This window comes from Schistocerca nitens, chromosome 3 (assembly GCF_023898315.1).
Source record: "Schistocerca nitens isolate TAMUIC-IGC-003100 chromosome 3, iqSchNite1.1, whole genome shotgun sequence".
In the NCBI taxonomy this organism is placed as follows: Eukaryota; Metazoa; Arthropoda; class Insecta; order Orthoptera; family Acrididae; genus Schistocerca; species Schistocerca nitens.
Window position 1 is genome coordinate 348,130,267 of NC_064616.1, and position 23,735 is coordinate 348,154,001.

Genomic DNA, 23,735 nt, shown 5'->3' on the forward strand with positions numbered 1-23,735 from the left:
GAGTGGTGATCTGGGCTGTCATTTCTTTTCATAGCGGGAGCACTTTGGTTGTCATCCGCCGCACCCTTACAGCACAGCGATACGTCGACGGTATTCTACGCTCCATTTTGTTACTTTTCATGGCAAGCCATCCTAGGCTTACATTTCAGCAAGATAATGTCCGCCGGACACTGCGGGAGCTTCTACTGCTTGTCTTCGTGCTTGCTACACCCTGTCTTGGCCAGCAAGGTCGCCAGATCTCTACAAAATTGAGAACGTTTGGAGAATTATGGGCAGGGCCCTCCAACCAGCTCGAGATTTTGACGATCCAACAAGTCAATCGGTCAGAATATGGCACGATATATCTCAGGAGGACATCCTACTAGTGATGGGCAGACTCGTTCATCCCCGGGAACTGGTTCACTGGTCATCGCTCATTTTTGGGAACGGTTCATTTTTACTCGTTCACCGTTCATTTGTGCTTGGTATACGGTTCTTATGAAAAACTGAAAATTAGTAGCATAGGTGACTGAATATGGAAGGCGCTAAGAGGGGGCACTTGCCTCCGCACTGGAGTACAGAATTTTTATTCATAACAGAATTCTCACACACTTTTAATTTTCGTGATTCTACAAAACCTCTCGTTTAGCCAACTGTAGCGTCATGTGGTTGATCGCAGTGAAATAATATAAGGTGGCGCACGAAAATCCGGCCACTCTGGCCGAGCGGTTCTAGGCTTTTCAGTTTGGAACCGCGCTGCTGCTACGGTCGCAGGTTCGAATCCTGCCTCGGGCATGGATGTGATTGATGTCTTTAGGTTAGTTAGGTTTTAGTAGTTCTAAGTCTAGTGGACTGATGACCTCAGATGTTAAGTCCCATAGTGCTTAGGGCCATTTGAGCGCACTAAAAACCGGCCCCGAGTACAGACTGCTCGCCAAATGCGCAGGATTTGTTGACCGCTACGAGCAGTATAGATAAACACGTAATAATTAGGCAGTGAAGAAATAAAAAATAAGCTAATGCAAACAACGACTTCGAAACAACAGATGACGATTGGTAGGCGACAATGAGCTGTCCAGTACTCGGGGCCGAATTTTCGTGCGCCACCTTGTACCACTGGAATAATATGTGTTTACAACATATGACACTAGACCCTCAATTATGGAACACGGACTTCATTCGGCTGTAAGTCGGTCTGCCTTCCATAACAATAAACATGCTTTTTTACCTTGTATCGAAAAAAGACGGAAAATGGCCACTCATGTGTGCCGTGACGACTTCCTTTGCATGTGTAATTAAAAAATCTTGCCTTTTTACAAGTATTTCTTCTGCTGTTTATCGAAATAGTGAAGTCTGATATGCCATTTTGTTACCTGAAAAGATATATGTATTACATACCACGTAATTATATGCAATTTACGTAATTATAAAATGCATTTTAATTACTGGTCATGGACGGTGAATAGAATACGAAAAGAACCAGAAGTTCAGAGTTCAAAAAAGGTGTGAAACAGATCTAGAATGGGCGTGCGCAGCGAACGAAACGAACGACTTTATACTGAACAAACTATGAGCAGTCGGCAGTGGAACTGCGACGAGTGGCCACGCAAAGAAGGACGAGTTCGGCCGAGCGAGACCGAGACAGGGTGGGAACGGGACCGAGGCTGGAACGAGACCGGCCGACGTGCCGTTGCGGGAATGATACCGACCGTTTCCCGTTCCCGGGAACTATAAGTAGAAAGCCGCGACCGAAGTGAACTATGAAAGACCGTTCCTTAAAATTCTTTCATCACTCGTTCCGTTCATCTTGATGAACCGTTCCTTTGGACCCGTTAGTTCGCGAACGACCCATCTCTACATCCTACAACTCTTATCAAACAGTGCCAAGATGAATAACTGCTTGCATAAGGGCCAGAGGTGGATCAACGCGTTATTGACTTGCTCAATTAGTGAAGCTGTTTCTCTTGAATAAATCATCCAATTTTTCTGAAATTGTAATCTTTTTTTGTGTCTTAGAAGATATGCTGAAAAACAGTTCCTACAAATATGAGCGGTTACGTAAATGGTTTTCTGATTAAAATACCCGTCGAGCTGAGAACGTTCAATTTATTATTTATTTATTTATTTAAATCCACTTGATTTCGTTAAGTGCCCATACAACCACCTCAACAGTGGAAAGACGATACGACAGTGTGCTTCGACAGTTCAGAATATTCATTAGGGTCGAGCCGTAAGCTGGTATGAAGTACATAGGCTTAGACTTGTCATGTGACTCCATGCCGTCGATTTTCGTGTCAGTCATGACGAGACGAAGATAAGAACAGCACAACACCCAGTCCCAGAGCAGAGGAAATCTCCGACCCGGCTGGGAATCGAACTCGGACCCCTTCGGTTAGCAATCTGTTGCGCTGATCCCACAGCTACCTAGGCGGAAATCTCAGATTATTTGAAAATATGTGATTAGCTAGTTCCACTCAGAGATAAATATTAAGAAGCTCAGGCATCTTGTCTACATTTGTTACACGTCCACCTACCAACTCTATTTTCTGCAAAGCCCGATTCTGATACTTTGGACGGGTTACGAAAGAGAGTGGTGGTGCTCCTGACAGAAAAACTGTATATGGTTTTTAAAAAACAAAAACAAAGAAACGTTTGTAGCTAGCATAGTGACGAAAGACTGTGAGGAGCTCAGTTGCTAAAACTTTTACAGAGAAAAATAAATACTATTTACCCGTTTTTATTTGTATATTGAAGCAAGTGTATTTAATGTACTTAATTGATGTTTATTTAGAAACCACAAGGATTCAGCTTCAGAGGCAAATAATTGGGGGAGGGGAGGGGGGAGAGGGAAAAGTGTAGATGTACGGTACAACCACAAATATATCATCTGAACGTGGGAAAACTGTTCATCTATTCAGCACGGGATACGAAAATAACTCAGCTGACATGCCTGTCTTTTAGTTTTCTCAGATTGTTCCAAAAGTGTGGAAGATGTGTTTGGAAGAGAGACCAGGTCAGAATTTTAGCATTAGTTTGACCTAAATGGAAAAATACAAACAAATATCTTTTACTACAGAGCGCTGAAACACATTCTGTGATCGGTAAGTGTACCTTTCTTTGGGTCTGATCAGCTTCTTTGTCTATGTCAAGCTTGCAACGAAGACGAGAAGTTACTTTGTTCATGTAAGATTATTCGTTTTTCCATGCCAGGAATAAACACTTACCTGTCGAGGGAGCTGGCGTCGGATTCCGTCCAGACTTCCCGTATGGTGCGAAGAACCCGGGAGAGAGTGGGACATCCGCCTCTACCTGTAACACACGACCCACATTTCTTACATTTAATTTCTTTTATCGCAAAATCATTTTCTTTAGCCAGATTTTGAGCATGTTACTTGTAATAAAATGACTGCTGAAAATGTAACTAAGCTTAATTTTTATTCCTCTCCGTCTTAAGCTACCGAGCTATTTGGCAGTTTAGTTGAGACACTGGCCTCGTATCCTCGAATCACCTTTAATGACATCGTCGTCGACTGAATTTTAAACTCCGATCTTCCATCCTTTTTATTCACAAGGAACAGCGTTCAAATCATGGTCTGACAATCCTGACTTAAGCGTGCCAGATATAGACTGGGACACTCAGATGTTTAGGACGGGTGGTAGGGACAGAGCATCGAGTGACATTATACTGAGTGCACTATCCGAAAATTACCTCGAGCAGTTAAACAGAGAACCGACTCGTGGAGATAACATCTTGGACCTACTGATAACAAACAGACCCGAACTTTTCGACTCTGTATGTGCAGAACAGGGAATCAGTGATCATAAGGCCGTTGCTGCATCCCTGAATATGGAAGTTAATAGGAATATAAAAACAAGGGAGGAAGGTTTATCTGTTTAGCAAGAGTAATAGAAGGCAGATTTCAGACTACCTAACAGATCAAAACGAAAATTTCTGTTCCGACACTGACAATGTTGAGTGTTTATGGAAAAAGTTCAAGGCAATCGTAAAATGCGTTTTAGACAGGTACGTGCTGAGTAAAACTGTGAGGGACGGGAAAAACCCACCGTGGTACAACAACAAAGTTAGGAAACTACTGTGAAAGCAAAGAGAGCTTCACTCCAAATTTAAACGCAGCCAAAACCTCTCAGACAAACAGAAGCTAAACGATGTCAAAGTTAGCGTAAGGAGGGCTATGCATGAAGCGTTCAGTGAATTCGAAAGTAAAATTCTATGTACCGACTTGACAGAAAATCCTAGGAAGTTCTGGTCTTACGTTAAATCAGTAAGTGGCTCGAAACAGCATATCCAGACACTCCGGGATGATGATGGCATTGAAACAGAGGATGACACGCGTAAAGCTGAAATACTCAACACCTTTTTCCAAAGCTGTTTCACAGAGGAAGACTGCACTGCAGTTCCTTCTCTAAATCCTCGCACAAACGAAAAAATGGCTGACATCGAAATAAGTGTCCAAGGAATAGAAAAGCAACTGGAATCACTCAACAGAGGAAAGTCCACTGGACCTGACGGGATATCAATTCGATTCTACAAAGAGTACGCGAAAGAACTTGCCCCCCTTCTAACAGCCGTGTACCGCAAGTCTCTAGAGGAACGGAGGGCTCCAAATGATTGGAAAAGAGCACAGGTAGTCCCAGTATTTAAGAAGGGTCGTCGACCAGATGCGCAAAACTATAGACCTATATCTCTGACGTCGATCTGTTGTAGAATTTTAGAACATGTTTTTTGCTCGAGTATCATGTCGTTTTTGGAAACCCAGAATCTACTATGTAGGAATCAACATGGATTCCGGAAACGGCGATCGTGTGAGACCCAACTCGCTTTATTTGTTCATGAGACCCAGAAAATATTAGATACAGGCTCCCAGGTAGATGCTATTTTTCTTGACTTCCGGAAGGCGTTCGATACAGTTCCGCAGTGTCGCCTGATAAACAAAGTAAGAGCCTACGGAATATCAGACCAGCTGTGTGGCTGGATTGAAGAGTTTTCAGCAAACAGAACACAGTATGTTCTTATCAATGGAGAGACGTCTACAGACGTTAAAGTAACCTCTGGCGTGCCACAGGGGAGTGTTATGGGACCATTGCTTTTCACAATATATATAAATGACCTAGTAGATAGTGTCGGAAGTTCCATGCGGCTTTTCGCGGACGATGCTGTAGTATACAGAGAAGTTGCAGAATTAGAAAATTGTAGCGAAATGCAGGAAGATCTGCAGCGGATAGGCACTTGGTGCAGGGAGTGGCAACTGTCCCTTAACATAGACAAATGTAATGTATTGCGAATACATAGAAAGAAGGATCCTTTATTGTATGATTATATGATAGCGGAACAAACACTGGTAGCAGTTACTTCTGTAAAATATCTGGGAGTATGCGTGCGGAACGATTTGAAGTGGAATGATCATATAAAATTAATTGTTGGTAAGGCGGGTACCAGGTTGAGATTCATTGGGAGAGTGCTTAGAAAATGTAGTCCATCAACAAAGGAGGTGGCTTACAAAACACTCGTTAGACCTATACTTGAGTATTGCTCATCAGTGTGGGATCCGTACCAGATCGGGTTGACGGAGGAGATAGAGAAGATCCAAACAAGAGCGGCGCGTTTCGTCACAGGGTTATTTGGTAACCGTGATTGCGTTACGGAGATGTTTAATAAACTCAAGTGGCAGACTCTGCAAGAGAGGCGCTCTGCATCGCGGTGTAGCTTGCTCGCCAGGTTTCGAGAGGGTGCGTTTCTGGATGAGGTAACGAATATATTGCTTCCCCCTACTTATACCTCCCGTGGAGATCACGAATGTAAAATTAGAGAGATTAGAGCGCGCACGGTGGCTTTCAGACAGTCGTTCTTCCCGCGAACCATACGCGACTGGAACAGGAAAGGGAGGTAATGACAGTGGCACATAAAGTGCCCTCCGCCACACACCGTTGGGTGGCTTGCGGAATATAAACGTAGATGTAGATGTAGATGTTTCTCTAAATTACTTTAGGTAGAAGGGGAGTTGTTGCTTAAATAAGAAGCCATTTATTACCTGATCTTTGTTTATTCGTTTTGTAATTAGTCTCTAATGACCTGAACGTCGTCAGGATGTCAAAGAGTAAACTTCCTTCCTTTCACGACGTTAGTTGTTTAAATTTTTAATGTGAATGGAAGTTTCTCGAAGACGCAATCTGACAGATATGACAACTACTTTTCTGTAGTATAAGTATGTTCATACTACATGATTCTTCAACGGTTTACAGCAACAGGTACGTTGAACTTGTTACTCATTAGAGCAAGTTTCACACAACGTTGACAAACTCCACTTTGCAGCGCCAGTCCTGAAGATGATCTGCAGTGCAGATTGAAACCGGTTGTCGGTAAATAAAAAGTTGTGATCCGGACGTTTTTTTTTTTTATTTACTACACCTTAGAACTTTTGAGCACACAGCTTATCACGTTACACGTTTCCTTTGCGTGAAAGAAACCTGTCTGCTGAATTTAAACTGCTGCATTATAGCTTGCTGGTACCGTGTATAAGAAGCAAGATGAAGTGACAACATACGTTACAGGGACTGAATGATGATCGTTGTTAGCGCTGATAATTTCGTTGAATAAAATTCAGCAAGAAAATCTACTTTATAGGTTTTAACGATCGATCAATTACATAAGCAATATTAACAAGTGTGAGTAATTTTTCATTATGAAGTAGTCAATAAAATGTTAGACGTTTGGGACACGTGCAATATGGCTACATGAGCATAACAAATATCAAATACGAGAAAGACTGGTGAAGATTCACGACAATTTTTGGTTCGTGTGTCATGAAACAAAGACATACGCAAAATCTACAGAAAACCGCTCCGGATTGGAATCTGACCGCACAGATCACAATAGGAGGCCTATGATACTAAAGATGGCAGCTATTTCACTTGTTTCGGCCCGCATCTCGTGGTCGTGCGGTAGCGATCTCGCTTCCCACGCCCGGGTTCCCGGGTTCGATTCCCGGCGGGTCAGGTATTTTCTCTGCCTCGTGATGGCTGGGTGTTGTGTGCTGTCGTTAGGTTTAAGTAGTTCTAAGTTCTAGGGGACTGATGACCATAGATGTTAAGTCCCATAGTGCTCAGAGCCTTTTTTTTCACTTCTTTCGAAGGATGGCAGCCATTTCGCTTCACAGTCTGAAGTCATGCATATCTCTCGTTACGCCGAATTGTGGAATCACGTATCGATATCACCCTACCGGCGTCAAAGTTGGCAATGGAACTGGAAGTTTCCGTCAGACGCTGATAGAGGCTGCGTGGGATTTGGCGGAACACACGCTGTGCGTCCGCTGAGCCACGCCTCCAGCGGCTCCGTACTATGAGTGCGCCTCTGCCACTACGGTATTCACTATGTGATAAACAGTACCGAGACACCTGGCTAAAAATAACTTTAAAGTTCGTGGCGCCCTTCATCGGTATTGCTGGAATTCGATATGGCGTTGGCCCACCCTTAGCCTTGATGACAGCTTCCACTCTCGCAGGCATACGTCCACTCCGGTGCTGGAAGGTTTCTTGGGGAATGGCAGCCCATTCTTCACGGAGTGCTGCACTGAGGAAAGTTATCCATGTCGGTCGGTGAGGCCTGGCACGAAGTCGGCCTGTTGCTGATTTGTCACATGAATTTTCGGGCTTTGGAGATTTATATATATAACTGGGTGTATATTTTGCCATTCGGAGGAATTTGTTTTGCATAATTTATGTGTTCTCGAAATTGGTAAGCGTAGCGGATTGATTGAGTGATTGATTGAGGGAGTTAGGGGACTAAACAGTGAGGTCATTGAAACCTGGTAGTCAAGGAAGGCAGGATTCGGTTACGATTGTGGACGGGGCCGTAATCAGTTGCTATTGGTTCCCTTTTGCAGTTATACACGTTTATTTTAAAACTCTAATTCCAGACTCAGCAATAAATAAAGATATCACACGTTATTAATGAAGGAATAAACAACTGTGTAATTAATGGTGCTTTCAGTGTGTTACAATTTACCAAATGAGCATATAATACAGACACAGCAAATACGTTTTAAAAACAAGCCAACGTGATCCCAATTAGAATCTTAAGGCAAGTAACCACAGTCACGGCTGAAGGCCTTTAACACCAAGAATGGCAATTATAAAAAAAAAGTTAACAAACATACTGTAAAGCAGCAATGCAATAGCAAAGGTTAATTTAAAAAAACAAACAACTGATCACCAAATGGGTGAGACAAAATGATGGCAAACTTGGTAGCAAACCATTTAAACCTGCTGTAACACCAAGAATAGCACTTGTATAAAAAAAATTAGAAACATACAATACCTTTAATGTAGGCATCTCAAGGTATTTCAGTAAATAATACAATAATAAAACACAAGGGCCAGTCACAGACGGTGCTCCAGGGAGCGACCTCTGAATAGGTCCAGCAAAAAACACTTTCGCGAGCGATAAGATAGGCAGCCAAGAGCTGCATTCACTTCAGAAGATGGTAACTCATGCTAGTGGCAGTCTAACGAATGACTAATGATAATCTTGCTGAAGCTACCTGACATCCAGTAAACCAAATGCAAAGACGTAAAATACGCCAAAGCCGGAACCGGCGGCCTGGATTCCGCCCGCAGAATACTGTGCTTAGAGCGCCCAGAACGAGAAAGGAATCACTACCACCAGAGTAGAAGAATCGCCAACCAACCTACAATCAAGAAGGCTGTCAAAACTACACGCCTCACCGGACAGCAGCGGCAGGGTGAGGAAACGTACACTGCCGTTACATACAATAACCCCCATGGCAGGTAAGTAGTGCATTAGCGGCCACGAGGCAGGAAAAATACCGCTGGTTGAACTTAACAAATAGTAATAAACTGAACGCAATAAACAGTAATTAGAAGTCCAGGAAAGCTAATCAGGTCCGCCTTACCCAAGCACTCCACTCGCTGCTCTTCGCCTCGGCAACACTGCGAGCAACAACACGAACCCAAGTCACTGGAGAATCGCAAGATCTCACAATGGTGGAGATTTCTCTACTTGAATCCAAATGCACTTAACTTAAAGCTTGCAGGATCCGGTTTACGACCAGATCGTGCACCCTCGTGACCACAGGCCTCCGATCCGGCAGTCCATGCACGCCGCCAGCGGTCCCGGCGTGTTCTTGCCCTGTGTGGACCTGGCTCCTCCTCAGTCTCCAACCGAACTGCACACTGACTAGACCCGGAAGAACCATGACGTCGCACCAGAGATAGGGCCACAGTCACTACATATCGATAACAGCCACTGCTGCCACTAGTGGACAAACAACGCTTGCGAAACCAAGTGACGCCATTCAACACGAGAAGAAGACAAACAACCGCAACCATGTCAACTAAACGATACGGTCTGGCCTACAACAGAGGACGGAAACCTACAAACAGCACTAACGCGAGCCGCGGTACGGCCCAGTCATCAGTCCCGAAGCTTACCAGACAAAAAATTAGTCACTCCAGTGCACATGCACAAATGAATCGTTAAGCTATATATGACGGTAGTATCTGTTCCCGAAAGAACAGTTACCGCGGATGACCATGCAGCTTTGCTAGAAATGAAATGATAATTAAATGGACACCCTAACTGCAAACAGGCGTTGATGTACTTCATTGGGGACATGTTGAATATGTGTGCCCTGACGGGGACTCGAACCCGGGATCTCCTGTTTGCACGGCAGACGCTCTATCCATCTGAGCCACCGCGGGCACAGAGGATAATGCGTCTGCAGGGACTTATCTATTGCACACTCCCCGTGAGATCCACATTCCCAACATGTCCACACCACTACAATGAAGTACATACATCAACGCCTGTTTGCAGCAAGGGTGTCCATTTAATTATCATTTCATTTCTAGCAAAGCTGCATGGTCATCCACGGTAACTGTTCTTTCGGGAACAGATACTACCGTCATATATAGTTAAAATATGACTTCCCGGCCATTGACCTTCTTGTGCGAACGCACACGCTGCCACGAGTAATGAGTATGATGGGCAAACATCTATTAGGCGCACTACGAATGTAGTGGTGTGGACGTGTTGGGAATGTGGATCTCACGGGGAGCGTGCAAGGGATAAGTCCCTGCAGACGCACTATCCTCTGCGCCCGCGGTGGCTCAGATGGATATAGCGTCTGCCATGTAAGCAGGAGATCCCGGGTTCGAGTTCCGGTCGGGGCACACATTTTCAACATGTCTCCAATGAAGTACATCAACGCCTGTTTGCAGCTAGGGTGTCCATTTAATTATCATTTCATTAGAATCGTTAAGCCTTTACAAGTCGGCTAGAAAACATCAAACGTGGACATTAGCCGACTGGCGAAACGCAGTGTGGCCTGACGAATCATGTTTTAACCTATTTTCAAATGACACACGTCGTCGCGTGCACCGAAGGCCAAATGAAGCATTTCATCGTAAATGTGTGAAAAGACAGGTTCAAGCCGGAGGTTGTTCTGTGACGTTTTTGGGATCGTTTTCTTATCATGAATTGGGGCTGCTCACTGAGGTGATCACCGACATGAACCAGAATATTTATTTAAACATTATGAATAATCAGATGTTGATTTTACAGCCAACATCGGCATGATGAGTATGCTATTGATACTCCTATTTTTCAAGACGACAACAGCAGAGTTCATCAGACTGGAAGAACGTGTGACTGGTTAGCTCAACACTCCTCCACCGTATTACATCTCGATTTGCCTGCAAAACCACGTAATTTGAAATCCATAGCAAATCAATGGGACATATTGGAGGAGCGGGTAAAATGCCGACATCAGCATCCCCACAAGTTGGATAAAATGCGCCACCAAATGCTCAGTGAGTGGCTGAACCTGGATGCTATGTACCTGCACAATCTTGTGGACTCACTTCCTAACCGAAGCCAGGAGGTTATCAAGTCCAGGGGCGGAATTACACGGTATTAAACGATACTAGGAATGACTAATTTTTTGTACGGTGAGGTTATTTGCTGTTACGGATTACATTTCGAGTCATCAGGCTCCTTTATGCACACAGAACACCCTTCACGTCACTACCACCTGATTGCGAGTTTCTTTAAATACAGGTTGTTCATTGATTCAAAAGTTTTCCAGTTACTGGGTTGCAGCCTGACGTAATTTTTTATTTGCCCTTACTGCCGTGTTTCGTGTGTCGGTGCTTACGAATTTTTCAGTGTTGGTTGCTATTTATATTTTTGTCAAAAGACTGAGTAAGGAATAAAATCGCCAAGAAACGGCGTTCCACTAATTCAGTCAATATTCAAAGGCATCGACACAGCAACACGTGAGGAAATAAGACAATAGGTCCACCAATGGTTCCATTAGTGGGGAAATCAACAACTACTTGGATCAAAAGCTCTCGGATCTACATTCACATAGACAACAACTTCATTTGCATACTTAAAATTAGTAAACTCACAACTTTGTAAGTGTTTCTAGCACAATAAAACGTTGGTGAAGTCAAACTCACGTCGATTTCTGCAAAATACAGCAAAGAACCAAAAAAACTGGTACACCTGCCTGATATCGTGTAGGGCCCCCGCGAGCACGCAGAAGTGCCGCAAAACGACACGGCATGGACTCGACTAATGTCTCAAGTACTGTTCGAGGGAAATGACACAATGAATCCCACAGGGCTGTCCATAAATCCGTAAGAGTACGAAGGGGTGGAGATCTCTTCTGAATAGCACGTTACAAGGCATCCCAGATATGCTCAATAATGTTCATTTCTGTGGAGTGTGGTGGCCAGCGGAACTGTTTAAACTCAGAAGAGTGTTCCCGGAGACACTCTGTGGCAATTCTGGGCCTGTGGAGTGTCGCATTGTCCTGCTGGAATTGCCGAAGTCCGTAGGAATGCACAATTGACATGAATGGATGCAGGTGATCAGACAGGATGCTTACGTACGTGTCGTATCTTGACCTATCAGGGATCCAATATCACTCCAACTGTACACGCCCCACACCTTTACAGAGCCTCCACCAGCATGAACAGTCCCCTGCTGACATGCAGGGTCCATGGATTCATGAGATTGTCTCCATACCCGTACACGTCCATCCGCTCTATACAATGTCAAACGAGACTCGTCCGATCAGGCGACATGTTTCTAGTCATCAACAGTCCAATTTCTGTGTTGATGGGTCCAGGCGAGGCATAAACCGTTGTGTCGTGCAGTCATCAAGGGTACACGAGTGGGCCTTCGGCTCCGAAAGCCCATATCGATGATGTTTCGTTGAATGGCTCTCACGCTGACACTTGTTGATGGCCAGCATTGAAATCTGCAGCAACTTGCGGAAGGGTTACACTTCTGCCACGCTGAACGGTTCTCTTCAGCCATCGTTGGTCCTGTTCTTGCAGGATCTTTCTCCGGCCGCAGCGGTGTCGGAGATTTGATGTTTTAGCGGATTCCTGATATTCACGGTACACTCGTGAACTGCTCATACGGGAGACTCTCCACTTTAAATCGCTACCTCAGAGATGCTGTGTCCCATCGCTCGTGCGCCGACTATAGCACCACGTTCAAACTCACTTAAGTATTGATAGCCTGCCATTGTAGCAGCAGATACCGATCTACACTACAGTCCATTAAAATTGCTACACCAAGAAGAAATGCAGACGATAAACGGGTACTGCTTGGACAAACATATTACACTAGAACTGACATGTGATTACATTTTCACTCAATTTGGGTGCATAGATCCTGTGAAATCAGTACCCAGAACAACCACCTCTGGCCGTAATAACGGCCTTGATACGCCTGGGCATTGAGTAAAACAGCTTCAACACGATACCACAGTTCATCAAGAGTAGTGACTGGCGTATTGTGACGAGCCAGTTGCTCGGCCACCATTGAAAAGACATTTTCAATTGGTGAGAGATCTGGAGAATGTGCTGGCCAGGGCAGCAGTCGAACATTTTCTGTAGCCAAAAAGGCCAGTATAGAACCTGCAACATGCGGTCGTGCATTATCCTACTGAAATGTAGGGTTTCGCAGGGATCGAATGAAGGGTAGAGAAACGGGTCGCAACAAATCGGGAATGTAACGTCCACTGCTCAAAGTGCCGTCAATGCGAACAAGAGGTGACCGAGACGTGTAAACAATGGCAACCCATACCATCACGCCGGGTGATACGCCAATATTGCGATGATGAATACACGCTTCCAATGTGCGTTCACCTCGATGTCGCCAAACACGGATGCGACCATCATGATGCTGTAAACAAAACCTGGATTCATCCGAAAAAATGACGTTTTGCCATTCGTGCACCCAGGTTCGTCGTTGAGTACACCATCGCAGGCGCTCCTGTCTGTGATGCAGCGTCAATGGTAACCGCAGCCATGGTCTCCGAGCTGATAGTCTATGCTGCTGCAAACGTCGTCGAACTGTTCGTGCAGATGGTTGTTGTCTTGCAAACTTCCCCATCTGTTGACTCAGGGATCGAGACGTGGCTGCACGATCCGTTACAGCATGCGGATAACATGCCTGTAATCTCGACTGCTAGTGATACGAGGCCGTTGGGATCCAGCACGGCGTTCCGTATTACCTTCCTGAACCCACCGATTCGATATGCTGCTAACAGTCATTGGATCTCGACCAACGCGAGCAGCAATGTCGCGATACGATAAACCGCAATCGCGATAGGCTACAATCTGACCTTTATCAAATTCGGAAACGTGATGGTACGCATTTCTCCTACTTACGCGAGGCATCACAACAACGTTTCACCAGGCAACGCCGGTCAACTTCTGTTTGTGTATGAGAAATCGGTTGGAAACTTTCCTCATGTCAGCAAGTTGTAGGTATCGCCAACCTTGTGTGAAAGCTCTGAAAAGCTAATCATTTGCATATAACAGCATCTTCTTCCAGTCGGTTAAATTTCGAGTCTGTAGCACGTCCTCTTCGTGGTGTAGGAATTTTAAGGGCCAATAGTGTAACTACTGTTAACATTTATTATCTTATATAGGCGTTGCCGACCGCAGCGCCATTTTCTGCCTGTTTATATACTCTATGTGATACGAAGTATCCGCACACCTGGCTAAAAATGACTTACAAGTAGTTCGTGGCTCCCTCCATCGGAAATGCTGAAATTCAGTATGGTGTTGGCCCACCCACACCCTTGATGATACAGCTTCCACTCTCGCATGCATACGTTCAAACTGGTGCTAGAAGGTTTCTTGGAGAATGCCAGCCCATTCTTCACGGAGTGCTGCACTGAGGAGAGGTATCGATGTCGGTCGGTGAGGCCTGGCGCGAAGTCGGCGTTCCAAAACATCCCAAAGGTGTTCTATAGGATTCAAGTCAGGACTCTGTGCAGGCCAGTCCATTACAGAGCTGTTACTGTCGTGTAACCACTCCGTCACAGGCCGTGCATTATGAACAAGTGCTAGATCGTGTTGAAAGGTGCAATCGCCATCCCCGGATTGCTCTTCGACAGTGGGAACCAAGAAGGTGCTTAAAACATCAATGTACTGTGATAGTGCCACACAAAACAACAAGGGGTGCAAGCTCCCTCCATGAAAAACACGACCACACCATAACACCACCGGCTCCGAATTTTACTGTTGGCACTACATATGCTGCCAGATGACGTTAACCGGGCATTCGACATACGTACACCCTTCCATAGGATCGTCACATTATGTACCATGATTCGTCACTACACAACGTTTTTTCACTGTTCAGTCGTCCAATGTTTACGCTGCTTACACCAAGCGAGGCATCGTTTGGCATTTAGCGGCGTGATGTGTGGCTTATGAGCAGCCGCTCGACCATGAAATCCAAGTTTTTTCACCTCTCTCCTAATTGTCATAGTACTTGCAGTGGATCCTGATGCAGTTTGGAATTCCTGTGTGACGGTCTGGATAGATGTCTATTACACATTACGGCTGTCTTCAACTGTCGGCGGTCTCTGTCAGTCAACAGACGAGGTCGCCCTGTAAGCTTTTGTGCTGTACGTGTCCCTTCACGTTTCCACTTCACTATCACACGGGAAACAGTGCACCTAAGAATGTTTAGGAGTGTGGAAATCTCGCGTACAGACGTATGACACCAGTGGCACTCAATCACCTGACCACGTTCGATGTCCGTGAGTTCCGCGGAGCGCCCTGCTCTGCTCTCTGACGATGTCTAATGACTACTGAGGTCGCTGATATGGAGTACATGGCAGTAGGTGCAGCACAACGCATCTAATATGAAATGAGTATGTTTTTGGTGGCGTTCGGATACTTTTGATCACATAGTGTATCTCCGTATTTGAATACGCATGCCTATACCAGTTTCCTTGGCCCTTCAGTATAAATTCCGTTCGGTGAGCTGCAATGTCCAATGACATTCCTCCGAATTTTCTAGATAAGCATTTTCTCCATGTTACGCGATTCATACAGGTGGTTCAAATTAGGGTCAATCTCTCACTATTGGATTCTCAAAAATACTAAGTACAGGTTGACATTTATTGAACCTTATGCAGAAAAATGTAAACTAGTTACAAACTACGGCGTGCACACATATTATTCACATCTAAACGTCCCTACAGATATTCCGATTTAGGTTGTGCCATGTTCGATGAGCCTGCTATCATTGGCGATGATGTGGCGCAGACGAATAGCGAATTTCTGCGTGACCCGCTGAAGTGTCGGAACATCGATGCTGTCGATGACCTCCTGAATGGCTGTTTTTAGCTCAGCAATGCTTTTGGAGTTATTTCGGTACACCTTGTCTTTACTATAGCCTCACAAAGAGAGTCACATGTGTTCAGATCCGGAGAAAACGGCGGCCAATCTATGCTCATGCCAGTGGCCTCTGGGTTCCTCAGAGCCAGACTGGGGTCCACAAAGTGCTCCTCCAGGACATAAAATACTCTCCTGCTTCGATGAGATCGAGCTCCATCTTGCATGAACCACATCTTGTCGAAATCTGGGTAGCTTTGGACAGCACCGATTATTCCGTGACGATATTGCACACCATGCAGTCACCTGTTAAGTGTGAAGAGACTTCTCGATCGCGAAATGCGGATTCCAAATGAGCCAATTTTGCTTGTTGACGAATCCATCCAAATGAAAGGGGGCTTCGTCGCTAAACCAAACCATACAGCGCATAATAATTCCCATCACGCCCCGCGGACAACCGAGCAGCTTGAACGTCCTAACGCAAACCGTTCAGAAGTTATGACGATTTCAGTTCATATAGTTCAACAATGTCAACAATTGTCACACTGTATATTAGTTCTGCTTTCCATTAAATAATGTCGGATTCTTCACAATTTAACATTTTTATTCTTAGTTTTTATGTACTGTTCGGCCACACTGCGCTGGAAACAACTGCAGAGTACTGTCCCTTTTCTGTCATTTCAGTGATTCCATCTGCGGTGTCGTCGATCATCGGTAATGTGACACCAGCAGTCGACCAAAGCATGGATGCTGCATGTTAAAGCAGCGGCACGGGCGGCGGCAATCCGGATGAAGTTTGACCCTCGCCTTCCAGGAATTGTGAGTCGCCGCCGCCGCTCAGCGGTTGTGAAATACGACCGCACGGGACGAGCGCCGCAGTTCCGTCTGAAGTTCAGATCGAATTTACTTCTGCTTCCAATGGAAACAGACCCCGTGTCATCACTCTGCCGACCTTATGTCAAACTTGTGTGTACCGAGTATCTAGGTGTTCCCAGTGGTCGAGTGTTGTAATAACTGTAATTAGAACGTTCAGAGTTCGAGACCTACAGACTTGCCATATAGCGCAGCCCAGTGTTTTCGGATGCTTCTTTGTCTGCTTGGCATTCAAGAGTCACATCTGCATACAATGAGATGACAAAAGTCATGAGATAGCAATATGCACATAGTCTGCCCCCGGTAGCTGAGTGGTCAGCGTGACAGAATGTCAATCCTAAGGGCCCGGGTTCGATTCCCGGCTGGGTCGGAGATTTTCTCCACTCAGGGTCTGGGTGTTGTGTTGTCCTAATCATCATCATCTCATCCTCATCGACGCGCAGGTCGCCGAAGCGGCGTCAACTCGAAAGACCTGCACCGGGCGAACGGTCTACCCGACAGGAGGCCCTAGCCACTCGACATTATTATAATATGTACATACACAAATGTCGGTATTATCGTGTACACAACATATAAAAGGGCAGTGCATTGGCGGGGCTGTCATTTGCACTCACGCGACTGATGTAAAAATGTTTCCAAACGCGGAATGGTAGTTAGAGCTAGGCGCATGGGGCATTCCATTTCGGAAATCGTTAGGGAATTCAATATTCCGAGATCCACAGTTGCAAGAGTGTGCCGACAATACCAAATCTCAGGCATTACCTCTCACCACGAACAACCCAGTGGCCGACGCCCTTCACTTAACGACCGAGAGCAGAATTCTCAGTGCTAACAGACAAGCAACACTGCGTGAAACTGCAGAAACCAGTGTGGGACGTACGACGAACGTATCCTTTAGGAAAGTGCGACGAAATTTTGTCGTTAATGGGCTACGACAGACGACCTACGCGGTGCCTTTGCTAACCTGCAGCACCTCTCCTGAGGTTGGGCCGTAGACGACTGGAAAACTGTGGTCTGGTCAGATGAGTCCCGATTTCAGTTGTTAATAGCTGATAGTATGGTTCGACTGTGGCGCAGACCCCACAGAGCCATGGACCCAGGTGGTCAACAAGGCACTGTGCAAGCTGGTGATGGCTCCATAATGGTGTGGGCTATGTTTACAGGGAATGGACTGGGTCCTCGGTTACGTTCGGCTATTTGGATACCATTGCCAGCATGTGCACCATGTTTCCAAACAGTGGAATTTTTATGGATGACACTGCGCCATTTCATGGACTTCAGTTGTTCGCGATTGATTTGAGGAACATTCTGGACAAATCGAGCGAATGACTTGACCACCCAGATCCCCCAACATGAATCCCATCGAACATTTACGGGACGTAATCGAGAGGTCAGTTCGTGCACAAAATCCTGCACCGGCAACAATTTAGTAATTGTGGATGGTTATAGAGACAGCATGGCTCCATATTTCTGCATGGAACGTTCAACTTGTTGAGTCTATGCGACGTCGTGTTTCTGCTCTACATCGGACAAAATGAGGTCCGACATTATATTAGGAGGTATCCCATGACTTTTGTCACCTCAGTGTAATTAGTTCACGCGTGTTTAATTCCGGCACAGGAATGGAGACCTATGAAAGTTATTGTGATATTTGACTGTGTGTATGTTAATTGACTGTCCTCTTTGTCCACATGCATATACAAAAGGGGAACACAACGCTTTCTTATCTAACACAGAGGCTCCGCCAATTTACGTGGAATGACATTTTATAGTTTTCATATATATATATATATATATATATATATATATATATATATATATTAACGCAGACAAAAAATTATGAGAGACGTATAAATAAAAATATGGATATTATGTGGCACATCTCTAAACCTATTTTATGGCTTCATATGTGGAGAATATGATTCGAAGTGTGAGATGATTCTTCTTCTGAGTTTGTAGTTCTTTTTCTAATGCTAGGAACGTTCGCTTAACCAGGCATTTTGAATGAAGGATAGACCAGCGGGTTCATCGTAAAACAGTAGAAGAATGTGCCGGTCACTGTATGGGCAGTAAGTAGGGGAAAGGTACTGTAGCAAGTGCTAGGAAGACTTCCGATATTGCTTCTTATGTTTCAATAAACAAGACGAGGTAACCTTAAACATGGCAGAGATTGTTGCTTATGATCGCCAGAGCAAGATAATATTACACGATGAAATAACTTCTGTTATCTTGAATTGTGTACGTATAGTGGAGTTTCCTTATCATTTATCAAATTGTCTTCATATTTCTTTCTCATTTCTACACGAAAGAGCTGGGTAACAGATCACAAACACTTGTTCCTGTAACTACAGGGTTCTCTTCAGTCCACCACTACCAATAGTCTAGGAACGCACTACCTTAGTATTTTGTTTTTATATTTATTTTAGCTTCCGGTTTTGATTTTATAGTACGGTAAGTATTAATTTTACTAGGAATACGCTAATTATTAACCACTCACTGGTCGCGCCAGTATTTGTCACATGAGCGGTCCGCGTTGCACAAAATACAGTACGTTGTCTTGATGCAATTATTGGTCTTATTTTAGATTAAATGTGTCGAGTAACATATTAACCATTTTTCATTTGAAGTGGAATGTGTTTTTGGGTATATAGTTGTATTAACAAATTGTATAATATTAAAAAGAACAAAGTTTCAAAAATACTTCATCTTGAGGTACGGAATTTCTACGTATTCTCTTTGCATCAGGTAAAATTTCTACTATATTTTTCTTAATTTTTGAAGATTTGAATAAACTTCATTTGCACCATTTCGTAACTTTATCCTTCCCAACATAAATATCTTCAGCCGAGTCCCATCATCGTCCTCTCCATCACTACCCTGAAGTTCAGCTTTGGAATTGTGGTCAACGTTTGTTATTTCTTTCTCACGCAATAGCTTTCCCCAACATTTCGAGCTGATTGCTTTTGAGTTTTTCTTTCATTCTCTGCTTCTTCTAATTCATGCAAAATCCTAGGAATATCTTCAAGTTTTACCGGGCTCCACCTAATAAAAACATTCTGAATATGTGCTAATCTACTCACTAACACTAAAAACAAGAAGAAACAAAAAAGAATTGTACTTATGTAGTGGACTGACAAGGCAGCCAGTCCACAGTGACGGGTAGCCGAAAGGGCGCACGTACACACACGCCGACTGGCGCGAAGTCTGGAACAGGATTCGTAATGAATGTGATAAAGAAAAGAACGTAGCTACTAGAACACTTAACTTTTATATCGTCCTTTGGTATACAGCATTCTTGATGATACAAGTGAGACTATCTTGAGATACATGCAATGGTACAAATGGCGCCTTGCTAGGTCGTAGCCATTAACTTAGCTGAAGGCTATTCTAACTGTCTCTCGGCAAATGAGAGAAAGGCTTCGATCAGCGTAGTCGCTAGCAATGTCGTCGTACAACTGGGGCGAGTGCTAGTACGTCTCTCGAGACCTGCCTTGTGGTGGCGCTCGGTCTGCGATCCTGACAGTGGCGACACGCGGGTCCGACATGTACTAATGGACCGCGGCCGATTTAAGCTACCACCTAGCAAGTGTGGTGTCTGGCGGTGACACCACAACTTACATTACGTAAGAAACTGTGTAGTGAGGAATAAAGGCGACGGAAAACACTCAGAACGAGAGCGGTCGCGCGTTGTATTCCATACAACATAAAAGCAGTTACTGGCTAAATTGTTTATGGGCAGTAAAGTAAGCGCAAAACGGGAGTGGAGAGGGTCAGACGGCAAGAACAGTATTATCGCGAGGAATAAGGAATAGCAGCCGCCAGTATTCCGAGAAGCTGACCGGAAACGATGGGAGTTAAAATAAGCCAAGTGTTGTACAAAATACAACGGCGCTGTTATCTGCATATACTTACTTCCCATTATCTTTTCGTCTTTAAAACCTTTAGTGTTTCCACTATCTCCAGGGTGGCTGTGGTTCACGTATTAATGTATTTAAGCAGGGAAACTGCCGTGTTTTCTTCCATTTCTGTTCCTACCGGCCTTTACCTTCGTGAGATGGGGTCTTCCACAGATTGTGACACTTTCTTTACTTCTAGCTCAGTTGAATCCAAACCAAAATTACTCGTTGCTTCCCAGTCTCTCGTCACTCAGCAAACAATCTCCTGAATATTCTTTACTGACAGACTATGACTGTACTGCATATGACCAACAAAGTTCATTCAGCACATTATTTAGTTTTACCAATCCCCTTCTCTTTTATTGTCGAGAAGTCGAATAACGCGCTTACCGTTAAGTTCATTTCTTGCTAATGAATCATGTACATACGTACATTCATAGCTCCAGTCACCACGGCAAAGGTGTGCACGTGGTGTCCTAGGTGCCTACTGCGTTGAAGAAGACTGTTAGCATAGGACGTGTCACCTGTGTTACAACGTAAACCTCGCACAACAAGGCTCACACCGATGGTGGAAATATGTGATATTTCTGATCACGCCTGTTACTTATTATTGTCGGACTGTGCCCAGTATGTAATTTATTAAGAGCTGTCGTCTGCAGGAAGTTTCTATTTCGATAGTACTGGTAGTTCTCACGCGAGAAGGGCTAAGCTGGACCGTCTGTCGCTGTGTGTGTCAGACCGGGAAATGGGGCAACTGCCAGTGTGAAGTCGGCAGCACTACAACTATGTGTCTATCAAATTAACTAACAGTAAGTGACTGACACTCGAGCATGGTAGGGGTGACGTTGGCAGTGCGCACAATACCGCTGCGGCAGCTACAGCTGTGCGCTTCAGTTCTAGAACGTCCACACGCTCCCCGTCAACGAGCGGTATTGGGTTTGATTGAAGACAATTTGTTCACGCGATGACTCTTTCCTCGTGAGCAATCGCAAACGCACGGGAACTGAAACGCATGCACCAAAATCAGTAGAAATAGCGCACGTGTTCTCGTGTCCACACGTCGCCTTATTGTTCAAACAGTCTGCTAAAGATGACTTAAGGTAAACAGTATCTAAATCACACAGATACGAGATATACAAAGTGACGGCCACGCTCTGTTCGCAAATTTCAGAAGAAGGTCACAACGAGATTTTAGCTTTTCTAGTGGAAAACTGCAGCGATGAGGCTAGCGTTCGCAAATTTCAGAAAGAGGTCACAACGAGATTTTAGTTTTTCTAGTGGAAAACTGCAGCGATGAGGCTAGCAATAACATATCTTTAGGTGCTAACCGGCGACTTATATACCAGTTCCAGCTATTTATTTCGCATTTCAAAACAAAGCGGCTCAGTGAGTATTCCTGAAACTGAGAGATACTTAAGGGAGGTTGTTCATCGTAATGTGAAGTGTAATTCTCTTTTAATACGTAATTTGCGTTTTATTTCACACAAAGTTGCCTCCACAACTTCAATCGGAAAAGTTTACGTGTTAACATCCTCAGACTCGACAAATTCAGGAATGCTGTAGACATCAGAATCCACTAGAACGGAGGATGTGTTTTCCAAATTGTGTATTTTTTCCGTTATCGATATCCTTCGTTTCAGTTTCTGGCAGTTTGTTGAGGAGCTCCACTTATCCCTTGTTTTCTTTTGTTCAGACGCCAGGCTCTTCAGTTGTGCTATTACGTTGACATAAAATGAACATTCGAATGCAATTTTAATGTGCACCTTTCATAAATTTCAACGCTTCTTCTTCTATGTTTTCCTACTTCGAGACGAATCGTATTCTTCACAGTAATATGATGGGAGAGTTCTTATCTAATACTCGTTCAGGGCACCAATTCTCAACCTTTTATTTAGATAATCATTCCAAACGATATGTCTTTGTCTGTGTATTGTTGTTGTTGTTGTGCTCCTCAGTGCAGCTCTCCATGCTACTCTATCCTGTGCAAGCTTCTTCATCTCCCAGTACCTACTGCAACCTACATCTTTCTGAATCAGTTTAGTAAATTTTCTAACCTACCTGCCCGATTAAGGGATCTGACATTCCACGCTCCGACCCGTAGAAAGCCAGTTTTCTTTCTATTGATAACAACGTCCTCGTGAGCAGTCCCCGCCCGCAGATCTGGATGGGGGACTATTTTATCTCCGGAATATTTTACGCAAGAAGACGCCATCGTCATTTCATCATTTAAGCATACAGCAAAGCTGCATGCCCTCGGGAAGAATGACGGCTGTAGTTTCCCCTTGCTTTCAGCCGTTCGCAGTACCAGCACAGCAAGGCCGTTTTGGTTAGTGTTACAAGGCCAGATCAGCAATCATCCAGACTATTGCCCGTGCGACTACTGAAAAGGCTGCTGCCCCTCTTCAGGAACCACACGTTTGTCTGGCCTCTCAACAGATACCCCTCCGTTGTGGTTGCACCTACGAGCGGGTCTGTGTAATGATTCATAAATTTCAACGCACTTTGTTTAGAGTCTGCAATTTACAGCAAATGGTTCAAATGGCTCTAAGCACTATGGGACTTAAGATCTGAGGTCATCAGTCCCCTAGACTTAGAACTACTTAAACCTAACTAACCTAAGGACATCACACGCATCCATACCCGAGGCAGGATTCGAACCTGCGACCGTAGCAGCAGCGCGGTTCCGGACTGAAGCACCTAGAACCGCTCTTCCACAGCGGCCGGCTAATTTATAGCACATAAATTGCCTTACAGCATCACTTCAACACAATACACTATGGAATACACTTGGGGCACAGATGGTGGTAGCCTGCCAAACAGGGCGCTATGACGCCCGCCCTCCAATTTGAGAAAAATGCGCATGCACAAATACGCGTACGTGCATAGACTGTTGGGAATGTAAGCGCATGCGCAAAGTCGAACAGTAATGAGGGATCGTGTGAACACACCTTAACGGGTTAGCCTTTTCAATTTCCCGCGCATTTTCGCAACCAGTTTCAGAGACTGTGTCCCGTAAAATTAATTGTCGCCAGGTAAACAATACAAACAACCAAAACAGATCACTGTTAGTTTACTGGCTTTAAAGCGTCGTCTGCAACTTACTGTCGTAACTATAGTAGCGTGGGTGAAAGAAGCTCGCTGACAGTTGCAGTGGGCCTGGCACGGCTGTTTTGCTCCGCTATCTCAAACAGCCACTGATAAAGGTGCCGTTTCTATTACACTGCTGGCGGCTGCGGCCATCGCAGTCAAAGAGCGGTTCCCGTGAAGCAGCTGTGGCTTGCGGCTGACAGCGGT

General features: G+C 44.7%; 1 protein-coding gene across 1 annotated transcript in view; it reads right to left on the reverse strand.

Moving 5' to 3' along the window:
- Positions 1-23,735, reverse strand: part of LOC126249227 (uncharacterized) — a 300,476-nt gene that overhangs the window by 145,721 nt on the left and 131,020 nt on the right. The window contains exon 2 of the mRNA XM_049950883.1: positions 3,204-3,288. Within this exon, the coding sequence (XP_049806840.1) occupies positions 3,204-3,288 (85 nt within the window). The remainder of the gene's footprint in view (positions 1-3,203; positions 3,289-23,735) is intronic.